General features: G+C 47.9%; 1 protein-coding gene across 1 annotated transcript in view; it reads right to left on the bottom strand.

Moving 5' to 3' along the window:
- The window catches only part of LOC126109788 (synaptic vesicle glycoprotein 2A-like), a 74721-nt gene that overhangs the window by 44098 nt on the left and 16120 nt on the right, over nucleotides 1-14503 (bottom strand). Inside the window, exons 3-4 of the mRNA XM_049914846.1 lie at nucleotides 10374-10536; nucleotides 6610-6731 (exon numbers count right to left, since the gene is read on the bottom strand). Coding sequence (XP_049770803.1) covers nucleotides 6610-6731; nucleotides 10374-10536 — 285 coding nt within the window. The remainder of the gene's footprint in view (nucleotides 1-6609; nucleotides 6732-10373; nucleotides 10537-14503) is intronic.

The following is a 14503-nucleotide window of genomic DNA, read 5'->3' as shown; positions in this document are numbered from 1 at the left end:
ACATCGGACGATCGGACAGTTGGAAAACGTTGTGTGGAATGACGAATTACGGTACACAATATGGCGGTCAGATGGCAGGGTGTGGGTATGGCGAATGTCCGGTGAACGTCATCTGCCAGCTTGTGTAGTGCCAACAGTAAAATTCGAAGGCGATGGTGTTATGGTGTGGTAGTGTTTTACATGCAAGAGGCTTGCAACCCTTGTTGTAATCGCACTGTGTAGAGCATTTTCAGAAATATGATAAAACTCAGAAATGAAAGAGATTACAGCTTTTGCAAATAGTAATTACGTCGCCATATTTTGCGTCATGCTCTTCAAATCAGTAAATGCACTCTCGGAAAAAAATATTGCAGTACGAAAAAGGAGTTTTCCGTCGTACACGTAGGTTTGTTCGTACATATGAAAGATGATTTTTCTCAAATTTCGCGCCAGTCGCATAAGATTGGCACTAGCAGCGCCACTATGAGGGAGCAAATCAGATTTGCTTCGAATACCACCGATAGTTACCTTTGAGACTGGACCTGAGTTGACGTTAGCCAAGTATGCCTTTAAGGCGACAAAGAAGCCATTATCAGCACGTCAGTGAGTTTGAACGAGATCGTGTAACGGGGCTACGAGGAGCTGGATCTTCCTGCTGCGATACTGCAGAAAGACTTGGTAAGAACGTAGCCACTGAACGTGATTGCTGGCAGCGGTGGCCACCGGAATGTACGGTCGCAAGCAGACCGGACTCCGGACGGCCACGTGTCACTACCGAGAGGGAAGGCCGTCGTGTCCGGCACGCGACTCTCGCGCATCGCGCTGCATCTGCAGCAGCAGCTGGCACCGCAGTGGCACAACGAACTGCTACAAATGGGTTGCTTCAGGGACAGCTCCGATTCAGATGCCCTGTAGCGTGCGTTCCACTGATCCCAAACGACCGCCATTTGCGACGTCAGCAGTGTCAAGCGAGAGCTAAGAGAAGGGCAGGGTGGATGTGTGTTTTGTTTTCTGATGGACGCTGGTTCTGCCTGAGTGTCAGTAACGGCCGTTGATATGGCGCGCACCGCTATCCTGTGATCTTGTTTAGAGCGAGCGCTATAATCGATTATAGTTCGCTGTTCTGGTGCGGGTGGTGCTCCGGTAGTGATCTGCTATTACGTCGCTGGCGTGTTTTTACGGTAGCCGGCGGACAGCGAAAGGGTAGTCGGTTTTCCGGGTATTGCACGGAACGTAAAGTTCGCTCTGCCTGACCTGCTGGTGACTAGCGCTATGGTTGTGCCTCGCAGTATGAGAAGAGTGGTCTGGGGCGGAGGCGACTCGCCGCTGTGCTGGCCCTGCGGTGGTGATTAATCGGAGTCGGCGTACTTGTTCTGCCTGCCTGTCTGATGTGGAGGTCCGGTGGGGTCCTGTGATACTCTGGTCCGGAGACAACTAGTTGCTGAATTTTTGAGTCGTCTGCCATGTTAGGGTGTGAGCTCGGTTGGCTCGTCAGATTTTCCACTGGAAGTTCCAGGAACGGTTTCTGAACTTCATTCTGATGTGAGACGCCGTTGTTGGAAGTTTTTGCTGTGTGTGTGTGTGGGGGGGGGGGGGGGGGGGGGCACGTTACGATATTTGTTGGTACCAATTTATTTGCTCAGCTGGAGTATCGTTTTTGGTTATCCCGCTGAGTGGGTCGATGGCCACCCAGTCTGCTCAGAGTTATTTTTGGTGGTGCCTGTTTGTTCCTTTCTGAAACAATTCACGTAGGTGGTTCATGTTACCTGCCCGGAGTTGCATTCGTATATGGTATATTTGGCATTTGATGTCTTAGGTAAAGTCTGCCTAAGAAAGGCCATTTTGGGCAGTATATGCATGCCGGCCGGTGTGGCCGAGCGGTTCTAGGAGCTTGTCTGAAACCGCGAGACCGCTACGGTCGCTGGTTCGAATCCTGTCTCGGAGATGGATGTGTGTGATGTCATTACGTTAGTTAGATGTAAGTAGTTCTAAGTTCTAGGGGACTGATGACCTCCGCAGTTAAGTCCCATAATGCTCAGAGTCATTTGAAGCATTTGAGTATACGCATAGTGAATTACTACTGCTTTGTATATGTGGTCTTCTGAACAACAGGATCTCGTCAATGTGGTTTGTGTAACAGCATTTAGTGGTATGTTCTGTATTTTTATCTCACTCTGTTATTATTAACTTGGTGGAATAGTGGCGTTTGGTGTCGTTAAGCCACTTCTAAGACTGTGGTTTGACAACTCATGTGCGCTTGGCTTTTATTGTTTTGTTTTAAGAAGCGAGAATTGTTTATTAAGATTTGTGTATGTTGGCTTCTGGCACTTGTTAAGAGCGCCCGAGTTAATGGCGCCGTGGTTATCATGTGCTGTCGGGATGTTATATTGTTATTTGATTTTTGAATTTTATCTTGTGTTGATATTATCTGTCGTGTGTTACAGAACATAACCAAGGTGGGTAAGTGATGGGAAGTTGTGGGAAGCATGTCACGGAGGTGGAAGCGTGCTGGGCCCATAACCCAGAGGTCCGTGGATGAGAACCACGCTCTGCTACCATTGGAATATGTGTTCTTATAGGAAAACTATCCAAGGATTTCCCCCGAATAACACAGCAACTGGTTGCTCTGCGCCAGAGTATCACAGGACCCCACCGGACCTCCACATCAGGCAGGCAGGCAGAACAAGTGCGGCGACTCCAATCAATCAACACAGCACGGCCAGCACAGCGGCGAGTCGCCTCGGCACCAGACCACTCTGCTCACATTGCGAGGCGCAACAACCTTAGCGGTAGTCACCAGCAGGTCAGGCAGAGCGAACTTCACGTTCCGTGCAGTACCCGGAAAACCGAGTCCCCTCTCGCTTTCCGCCGGCCACCGCAAACACACGCCAGCGGTGTAATAGCAAATCACCACCGGAGCGCCATCCGCACCAGAACAGCCAACTATAATCGATTATAGCGCGCGCTCTAAAGAAGATCACAGGATAGCGGCGCGCGCCATATCAGCCGTGCGTTGGTTACGACAGGGCCAGTTGAGGGCGTGCAACCAACCAGTCTGCCTGCTACGCGCACACACTGGGTCTACAACTGGAGTTATGGACAGCGATGCGATTTTGTATGACGGGAGGGGCACTCTCATGGTTACCCCAAGCACCGCGACCTCAAATTTGTACGTCAGTCTGCTGACTCGACCTGTTGCGCTGCCATTCATGACCAGCATTCCAAGGGATGATTACCAAGAGGATAACGCTCGGCCACATACCGCTGTTGCAACCCAACACGCTTTACAAGATGTCGACGTGTTACGTTGGCCTGCTCGCCCACATACCGCTGTTGCAACCCAACACGCTTTACAAGATGTCGACGTGTTACGTCGGCCTGCTCGCCCACATACCGCTGTTGCAACCAACACGCTTTACAAGATGTCGACGTGTTACGTTGGCCTGCACGCCCACATACCGCTGTTGCAACCCAACACGCTTTACAAGATGTCGACGTGTTACGTTGGCCTGCTCGCCCACATACCGTTGTTGCAACCCAACGCGCTTTACAAGATCTCGACGTGTTACGTTGGCCTGCTCGCCCACATACCGCTGTTGCAACCCAACACGCTTTACAAGATATCGACGTGTTATGTTGGCCTGCTCGCCCACATACCACTGTTGCAACCCAACACGCTTTACAAGATGTGTTATGTTGGCCTGCTCGCCCACATACCGCTGTTGCAACCCAACAAGCTTTACAAGATATCGACGTGTTACGTTGGCCTGCTCGCCCACATACCGCTGTTGCAACCCAACACGCTTTACAAGATGTCGATGTGTTACGTTGGCCTGCTCGCCCACATACCGCTGTTGCAACCCAACACGCTTTACAAGATGTCGACGTGTTACGCTGGCCTGCTCGCCCACATACCGCTGTTGCAACCCAACACGCTTTGCAAGATGTCAACGTGTTATGTTGGCCTGCTCGCCCACATACCGCTGTTGCAACCCAACACGCTTTACAAGATATCGACGTGTTACGTTGGCCTGCTCGCCCACATACCGCTGTTGCAACCGAACACGCTTTACAAGATGTCGATGTGTTACGTTGGCCTGCTCGCCCACATACCGCTGTTGCAACCCAACACGCTTTACAAGATGTCGACGTGTTACGCTGGCCTGCTCGCCCACATACCTCTGTTGCAACCCAACACGCTTTGCAAGATGTCAACGTGTTATGTTGGCCTGCTCGCCCACATACCGCTGTTGCAACCCAACACGCTTTACAAGATGTCGACGTGATACGTTGGCCTGCTCGCCCACATACCGCTGTTGCAACCCAACACGCTTTACAAGATGTTGACGTGTTACGTCGGCCTGCTCGCCCACATACCGCTGTTTCAACCAACACGCTTTACAAGATGTCGACGTGTTACGTTGGCCTGCACGCCCACATACCGCTGTTGCAACCCAACACGCTTTACAAGATGTCGACGTGTTACGTTGGCCTGCTCGCCCACATACCGTTGTTGCAACCCAACGCGCTTTACAAGATCTCGACGTGTTACGTTGGCCTGCTCGCCCACATACCGCTGTTGCAACCCAACACGCTTTACAAGATATCGACGTGTTACGTTGGCCTGCTCGCCCACATACCGCTGTTGCAACCCAACACGCTTTACAAGATGTCGACGTGTTACGCTGGCCTGCTCGACTACCAGATCTGCCTCCAGCCGAGCACATACGACACATCGTCGGACGACAACTTCAGCATCACCCGCCAGCAGCATTAACTGTGCGCTGACCGACCAAGTGCACCAGGCGCGTTACTCCGTCCCATAAACTGACATCTGGAACCTGCGCAACACAATCATGCACGTTTGGCTGCTTACATTCAACGTCCTGGTGGTTAAACCGGTTAGAAATGTACCAGCGTTTAATATTTGCAGTGGTTTATCTCGCGCTTACATTAACCTCTGGTTAACCACTTAAATAGGTTACCTAGTTTACTCTACATTTTTTTTTGGTGCTGCGGTTTTTTTCGTCATTGTACCGTGTACTGCACACATTCTGAAGTAGCCTACCTTATTCTTCAACGTGCAAAATGCTTCCATAGCAAACTTAATCAAAATCGGTTCTGCGGTTCGGTCTTGAAAGCGTAACAGAGTGAGTTACTTGCGCATATTAGTGAGGACATAGAAACATGAGATGTAGATAGATAGAAGAAGAAATGCACAGGATGTTTCCGCAAGAGCGTGCAAAAATTTAAGATGGACGTAGAGGATGTTCCTCTGAACAATGTAAGCTAGGGAACCTCGCGTCGGAGAAGACAGATTAAGGAGATAATAGGAATAAAACTACACTACTGCATACTTTTTTATTTACATTAATTAACTTCACGTACCATCACTGACACAATGAACGTACCATTTGTACTGATCTTAGAAACTTGCGGCCATCAACTTCAACGCAAACGTGACACCGGCGAACGAGATTCTGACTCAGCCTGACAAATATCCCTAATGTGTTTCGAATCACATCACAGGCACCTACAATTCTGGCAACTAATTCCATCTCCTTATCTACTGGGGTTTCATTCACAAGTGACTTTAGGAATCCCCATAGGAAATAATCAAGGGGATTCAGGTGAGCCTGCCGGTGTGGCCGAGCGGTTCTAGGCGCTTCAGTCTGGAACCGCGCGACCGCTACGGTCGCAGGTTCGAATCCTGCCTCGGGTGGATGTGTGTGATGTCCTTAGGTCTAGGGGACTGATGACCTCACATGTTAAGTCCCACAGTGCTCAGAGCCATTTGAACCATTTGATTCAGGTGAGGTGACCTCGCAGGCCATGGTATATAACCCCCCCTTCCAATCCAGCGACCGTGAAATACTGCATCGGTACTGCTCCATCGTACTGTACTGAACATCTCTTAATAGCAGTAGTTGATTCATAGCATCTTCTGTCACGGCACAATGTAAATACGACACAACAGAGCCACGTTATGGTTCAAATGGGTCTGAGCACTACGCGACTTAACTTCTGAGGTCATCAGTCCCCTAGAACTTAGAACTACTTAAACCTAACTAACTTAAGGACACCACACACATCCATGCCCGAGGCAAGATTCGAATCTGCGACCGGAGCGGTCGCTCGGTTCCAGACTGTAGCGCCTAGAACCGCACGGCCACTCCGGCTGCGAGAGCCACGTTGTGGACAAATAAAGTAAGCAAAGCGTGCATCATGACTTCCTCGTAATCGGGCTCGCCCTCCTTGTTTCCTTACAGGAAATAAAGGATGTACGTGTCAATAAACAGTACAGTACGTGTAAACTTGTACGCATGTTAGTTGCAAATGAGCTGGGAAAGAGCAAGAGCAATGCTGGACAGAGCGGTAGACAAGTTTAATTCCATATCTCCGTAAGCTGGCTTCTCCGACCCAGGTTTCCTGTCTCAAATTGTTCAGTGGAGCATTCTCCTGTTACATTTTTGCCCGCTGTTACGGAAACGCAGGAGAAGGATGGACAGACAGAAACTACAGTTTTAGCTTACCGTTCCTCGTGTTGATGTCAGTTCTTTGTGAAGAAAACTCACACTCGTCTGAACAGTGGTACATCGGCTCTGGATGCATGCGGGTGTCGGTACTGACCTGGCTGTACCAGAAGTGCGGCGGCGATGAAGAGGCAGACGTAGACCATGCTCTGGGCTCGCGTCTTGTCCGAGTGGAACTCCCCCAGGTAGGCGTACGTCACCGCCGACGGACCGCAGATCCTGGGGGGGGGAAAAGCAAACGTGCCAATCCAGCGTACACACACGGCTGGTAGCGAGGTAGTAGCCTGTTAGACTGGCACTTAACGCGTAGCCACGAAAGTGAAAGTAAAACAAGTTTTTTCCTCTGTTTTATTTGTAACAACCGAGTAGTAATAATTTATCTCATTTCTATGTCACATAACAACAGGTCTCTACTGCATATTACACTCTTACGTACCGTTAGCTGTAGATGTGACAAATGGCTAGACACTTAGAGACATAAACTCCAAAAATATCTACATATGATTTTGACAAGAAATAAGGCGATGATTGGCGATTGCATTTTAAAAATGTTAAAATAGTTTCGAAAGAAGAAGAATTGTAGTTCACAAGACAACTTTTAACTTTCCGTCCGATTTTAACATCCACAGAAGATTTGTTGTTTTCAAGAATGACTTGGTTTCCAATAAAACACTACTGGCCATTAAAATTGCTACAACAAGAAGAAATGCAGATGATAAACGGGTATTCATTGGACATTTTCACGCAGTTTGGGTGCATAGATCCTGAGAAATCAGTACCCAGAACAACCACCTTTGGCCGTAATAACGGCCTTGATACGCCTGGGCATTGAGTCAAACAGAGCTTGGACGGCGTGTACAGGTACAGCTGCCCATGCAGCTTCAACACGATACCACAGTTCATCAAGAGTAGTGACTGGCTTATTGTGATGAGCCATTTGCTCGGCCACCATTGACCAGACGTTTTCAATTGGTGAGAGATCTGGCGAACGTGCTGGCCAAGGCAGCAGTCGAACATTTTCTGTATCCAGAAAGGCCTGTAAATGACCTGCAACATGCGATAGTGCATACATCTGCTGAAATGCGAACAAGAGGTGACCGAGACGTGTAACCAATGGCACCCCATACCATCACGCCGAGTTATACGCCAATATGGCGATGACGAATACACGCTTCCAATGTGCGTTCACCATGATGTCGCCAAACACCGATGCGATCATGATGATGCTATAAACAGAACCTGGATTCATCCGAAAAACTGACGTTTTGCGATTCGTGCATCCAGGTTCGTCGTTGAGTACACCATCGCAGACGCTCCTGTCTGTGGTGCAGCGTCAAGGGTAACCGCAGCCATGGTCTCCGAGCTGATAGTCCATACTGCTGCAAACGTCGTCGAACTGTTCGTGCTGATGGTTGCTGTCTTGCAAACGTCCTCATCTGTTGACTTAGGGATCGAGATGTGGCTGCACGATCCGTTACAGCCATGCGGATAAGATGCCTGTCATTTCGACTGCTAGGGATACGAGGCCGTTGGGATCCAGCACGGCGTTCTGTATTACCCTCCTGAATCCCATCGCCAGCCGGAGTGGCCGAGCGGTTAAAGGCGCTACAGTCTGGAACCGCACGACCGCTACGGTCGCAGGTTCGAATCCTGCCTCGGGCATGGATGTGTGTGATGTTCTTAGGTTAGTTAGGTTTAAGTAGTTCTAAGTTCTAGGGGACTTATGACCACAGCAGTTGAGTCCCATAGTGCTCAGAGCCATTTGAACCATTTTTTTAATCCCATCGATTCCATATTCTGGTAACAGTCATTGGATCTCGACCAATGCAAGCAGCAATGAGCGATACGATAAACCGCAATCGCGATAGGCTACAATCCGACCTTTACCAAAGTCGGAAACGTGATGGTACGCATTTCTCCTCCTTACATGAGGCATCACAATAACGTTTCACCAGGCAACGCTGGTCAACTGCTGTTTGTGTATGAGAAATCGGTTGGAAACTTTCCGTTGTAGGTGTCGCCACCAGTGCCAACCTTGTGTGAATGCTCCGAAAAGCTAATCATTTGCATATCACAGCATTTTCTTCCTGTCGGTTAAATTTCGCGTCTGTAGCACGTGATCGTGGTGTAGCAATTTTAATGGCCAGTAGTGTATTTAAGGCTTGTAAAAGATGTTTTAGCACTTCATAAGCTTTTCACAGCTTCAAAAAGAAGTAATTCTTTCCATCTTTCCAGACGAGTCCCAATTGTGCGACACGTTGGTGGTATGAGCGGCGCGTTTCGTCACAGGGTTATTCGGATAGCGTGATAGCGTTACGGAGTTGGTTAGCAAATTCAAGTGGCAGACTCTGCAAGAGAGGCGCTCTGCATTGAGGTGTACCTTGCTGTACATGTTTCGAGAGGGTGCGTTTCTGGATGACGTATCGAATATATTGCTTCCCCCTACTTATACCACCCGAGGAGATCACGAATGTAAAATTAGAGAGATTCGAGCGCGCATGGAGGCTTTCCGGGAGTCGTTTTTCCCGCGAACCATACGCGAGTGGAACAGGAAAGGGAGGTAATGACAGTGGCACGTAAAGTGCCCTCCGCCACACACCGTTGGGTGGCTTGCGGAGTATAAATGTAGATGTAGATGTAGATCAGTGCGTGGAGGTTCAGAAGAGAACAATGGCTCCTAGATTGACTTTGTCATTTTCGTACCGTTCTGTCGTTGTATAGTGTGACGTTGAGTATTCAACACGATCGTGTCGGGTTCGCATGGCTGGTAGTTCGGGGAGCAGCCGTTAGATTTAAGGCTGTGTCGAATCTTCAAGGAATCCGAGGGCGTTCTTTTCCAACAAGAGAATCCAAGAGCCCGTTTTACACGTAGTCTGTCGACCAGCATCGATACAGAGAGTGTTGTGAGTAGAATGGCTGTGGGGAAGTTGGAACGCTTCCACTGGCCAGGAAACTTGTCACCATCACATGCGGTTATTAACACTGGACATATGTCAGAAGTGTTGGCATAAGCCACGCTTCCTATCTAGGATGGCATCATCGTCATGATTCAAGACATGCGCTTGAAATTTGAATGCATGGTATTGTAAAATGGTGCTATGTTCAAAAGTATCTGTACGAACTCAATTATTTATCGAAAAAAAGTAAAGATCTCGGTGATACTGCAGTATTTCGACGTCTCCTCTTTAATTTTTTTTAAAAAAGTGTTTAAGCTTCAGCTGAATTACGTCATGGCAAGGACGGCATTTCTTGTGGCGGCGTGATGATGAGGTCATAGACAGGAACGTGTCTTGTGACGTCGCATCTGACGTCATGTGTTCAGGGTCAGTGAATGGTGTGAGCCGGCCACCGTGACCGAGCGGATCTGGGCGCTTCAGACTGGAACCGCGCGACCGCTACGGTTGCTGGTTCGCCTCCTGCCTCGGGCATGGATGTGTGTGATGTCCTTAGGTTAGTTAGGTTTAAGTAGTTCTAAGTCTAGGGGCCTAATGACCTCAGATGTTAAGTCCCATAGTGCTCAGAGCCATTTGAACCATTTGACTGGTGTGAGGTCATCAGGGTTCAAGAGCAGTCAAAGTGATCCAGGTTGCTCATAGCCATTCTAGTGTCGTGACCAGCCGACGAAACTGTAATACCCACTAGAGTGTAAATGGCAGAGGGCAGCAATGACACGGTGGTGACGCAACGCCTGATAGTGGGTCAAGGAGCACTCGGCAGGAAGCTCTTGGATGTGTGGGCACTTGTCGGGGCTACGAGACCGTGAAGGCCCGAGACCACCCACTTACAAAGCGATCTGGGTTCCACGAGTCTGCAGAGTCCGCGTGTATCCCCAGAGAGGGACGCGTGGACGCGGGGACTCACCAGATGCCGCTGAGGAGCCTGAAGACGATGAGCAGCGCGAGGCTGGGCATGAGGCCGGACAGCACGGAGCAGACGAAGTTGAGCCCCAGCGTGAGCGACAGCACCGCGTGGCGCCCCCACGTGTCGGCCGCGTAGCCCCACAGGTGCGAGCTCACGATCATGCCTGCCAACACGGCGGGCGCCGTCAGCCGACACCTCGCTCTGGAACTTCGGTAACTGGATCTATTTGTCAGTGCCAGCCCCAAATTCACTTAGAAGGGTTTAGATCTGTGCTAAAATTCTCACGCATAAGCAATCAGGATTACGTGGCAGCCACGCAGTAGAGCCGGGCAGTTGTTGTGGTATCGATAGCTACGACGCCGCGGCGTAAGTTAAGTTGGCACTACTACGAGACACCGACGGCAGCGCCATCTAGCAGGCGCTGTTGAGATCTACGAGCTCCGCTGCAGATTCAGCCCATTTGATCAACAGCAGACGGCCGGGACACTTCGCTTCAGCTTCGCACCTCAGAGCAAATTATGTATTACTCTTGTTGCTAAAGTAAAGGTGATTTTAGTTCACATTGCAGTACCGAGAGATTTCACCTTTTCCTGCTCTTACACTCGCGCCGCCTCCCAGGCGGGATACAAAAATGGTTAAAAGTAATTTCTGAGTACTGAGAAGAAGGTCAGAGTTCCAAATTTGTGGTTGATAAGAAAACGAAATCGCAATAGAAAATAACGTACGAGTTATAGGATCAGCAATACAGGTCGATACTGTAAAATAATTCGACAGAACCAAGTATGAAAGGATTGTGTGGAAAACGCTGAGAGAAGGAATTGACACGATGACAGGTTGCCTTAAGACATCTGGTAATACATTCAGTCGTGCTAGAGGGAGGTATAGAGGCCAAACATTGTAGGGGAAAACAAAGACTAGAACTCAGACAGCAAATAACTGAGGACGCGGTGTGTGAATAAAACTCACAGATGGAGGGATCAGCACAGCAGAGGAAGTCGTGGTTGGTCCTCTCAGAGCACTCAGAAGACTGGTCATCTACCCTTTCCCCATTTATGAATTTTGGTTGCGACTTGAGAACCACACATTGCTCTCGTTCATTACCTGATTTTATTTATGGGTTTATTGGAGGTACAGTGGAACTTCCTCTTCCATGACTGTGTTTTATGACTATTTCTGCAATAGGAGAATTCCTACCAGCATCATTTCTTCAATTTTATGTAGGAATTTCAGACATATTTACTAAGATTGTTTTTGTGGGCTTCACTCCGAAGAATGATGTGATGAAACTGTCCGTGCTACTCTATTCTGTGCAACGCTTTTCATCTCTGAATAACTTTGAAACGTACATCCGTTCAGGCTCACTGTATTCATCTGTTGGTCTCCCTCAACGATTTTACAGTCCCTCCCCCCCACACACACTTCCCATCACTACTGAATTGGAGACCCCCTTGATGCAATATGTCCTATTAACTGATCCCTTCTTTGAAGCAGGTTGAGCCAGACATTTCTTTTCTCTTCAGCTCTGTTCATTACTTCCTCACTAGTTACGTGTTCTACCCATCTATCTTCAAAAGCTTATAATATTCTCTTCTTGTCTAAACTGTTTATCTTACCTGTTACATTTCCATACATGGCTACACTACTTACAAATAATTTCAGAAATGATTTCCTGGCTCTTAAATCTATATTCGATGTTAACAAATCTCTCTTCTTCAGAAATGCTTTACTTTTTATATCTTCTCTACTTTGGCAGTCATCAGTTATTTTGCTGTCCAAATGAGAAACCTCATCTACTACTTTGGGTGTGTCTTTTCGTAATGTGATTCCCTTTCCATCGAGGATTTAATTCGGCTGCATTCCATTACCCTCGTTTCGCTTTTGTTGATGTGCATGTTATATCCGACTTTCAACACACTGTCCTTTCCGTTTAGCCGCTCTTCCAAGTCGTTTTCTGTCTCTAACAGAATTACAATGGCATGGACAAACTTCGAAATTTATATTTCTTCGCCCCGGACTTTAATTCCTACTCCAAACTTTTGTTTTGTTTCCTGTGCTGCTTGCTCCTTGTACAGCTTGAATAACCCTGCCTCACTCCCTTCTCAACCAGTACTTCCCTTTCATGCCTCTCGACTCTTTTTAACTACCGTCTGGTTTCTGTACAAGTTGTAAATAGCCTTTCGTTCCCTGTATTCTACATCTGATATCTTCAGAACTTCAAAGAGAATGCTCCAGTCAATGCTGTCAAAAACTTTCTCTAAATCTGCAAATGCTGTAAACGTAGTTTTGTCTTTTCTTAACCTATCATTTAAGAGAAGTCGCAGAATCAGTATCTGGAATCCAAACTGATCTTCCCCGGCGTCGACTCCAAGTTCTTCATTTTAGTAAGATTATGATTTCGTTTAAGGGAGCTTGATGCCTTCTGAAAATCATATACTGATTTATTCTGAGGACTGTCAGCTCCATTGGATGTGTTAGGATTAACGTGGATCTCCAGTTCTTACTTGGTTTCCATAATATCATTTATGGGTTTTGGGTAGAGGAAGTCCGGTACATTTTTAGGAGCGGAGGTAGCTATGTGAGAATTCCACAGAATTGTCTTCACAGGGCTATGGCCTCATTTAACGAGGTTGGGGACGACGGAACAACCCCAGGTTCGCGCGTTTCAGGAGTGGGAAGTAATTTACAAGTATTGGGAATAAAGCTGAGGTCCTGCTTTCCGCTAGGGTTAATATTTCCGTGTGGCTGAGAGTCCTGGTGCAAGTCTTCCGATTGGACGCGACTCCGGCGACTTGCGTGTCCTTGAACTACCCCAGTTATCCAACCAGGCCTACAGTCTGACGTGGAATCAGAACCACATGTCGTTCCTGACGGTTCCTCACATAGTTGGGAGGTGAACGATAGGTTAAAGGCTTCCGTGACCATCGATTTCCAAGCATGCAGTTTACCACCATACCGCCACGGCGAATTTCAAGATAATGATTTCACGTATTAACTTTGGAGACGGTATGAGAAAACCAATGCTGATGTCCAATGTTAATCGTTGATGAGTTCTGAGGACATTGTGAAACATTCTCTTTGGTTCAAAAGGGCTCTGAGCACTAGGGGATTTAACATCTGAGGTCATCAGTCCCCTAGAACTACTTAAACCTAACTAACCTAAGGACATCACACACATCCATGCCCGAGGCAGGACTCGGACCTGCGACCGTAGCAATCGCGCGGTTCCGGACTGAAGCGCCTAGAACCGCTCGGTCACAGCGGTCGGCTTTCTCTTTGGTGATGTCGTTTTTGATTAATGGCGACAATGTGAGAATCTGACATTAGCACGTGGGAAAAAAAAAATCAATAATTTGTTGGTGTTTGGGGCTTTATGATATTCTCACAGTGTTTTCTTAGCAAGACTATAAACTCTCTTATGAGTACTGAGGACAAAAGGAGAGTTCAACTTTGGCCTTTGTTGCCTGCCTTGTGAATTCTAGGAATACAAAGCCTTTTTCTTCTCTTTTATTGCAGGTCTACGATATATGTAACTGTTGGAGCAATTTGAGAATTCCCATATAGCTACCAGACTACATCATCCTATCGTTTGTGAACAATAGAACGATCGGAAAACATCTTGTTCCATAACCAGGTCTTAATCCCACTTATAGATGTCTGGCGGAATAGCTAAATCCCACTTCTCTCACACAAAACCCAGGGTCTTATATGTCGCCATTCCGTTGTATTATGTTTGTAAACTGATTAACGAAGCGTCCATTCTTAATATTCGTTTGGTCACGTAATGTGTATCTCTGTTGTGGAATTGCCCTTTGGATATTCTCTCACACCACAGACGCACGTATACCGCACACAACGCTTCTCCTGCCGTGCTAACATCTGATTCACCTGACGCTGGGGACAAGGCCGAGTTTCTGTCACTGCACGCTATGCCAAGCGGAGCCGCCCGTTACAGTTTTTCTTATTTATAGCTGAAATGAAGCACTGATTTTATTTATTTAACGATTTGTTATGTTAGTATCACTCACGTATAGCGACGTGACAAGAGTCACGGGATAGCGACATGCACAGATACAGACGGCAGTAGTATCGCGTACACAAAATGTAAAAGGGCAGTACATTGGCGGAGTTGT

The sequence above is a fragment of the Schistocerca cancellata genome, chromosome 12 (assembly GCF_023864275.1).
Source record: "Schistocerca cancellata isolate TAMUIC-IGC-003103 chromosome 12, iqSchCanc2.1, whole genome shotgun sequence".
In the NCBI taxonomy this organism is placed as follows: domain Eukaryota; kingdom Metazoa; phylum Arthropoda; class Insecta; order Orthoptera; family Acrididae; genus Schistocerca; species Schistocerca cancellata.
Note: the sequence above shows the minus strand (reverse complement) of the source record. Positions and strands in the feature narration are given on the sequence as shown.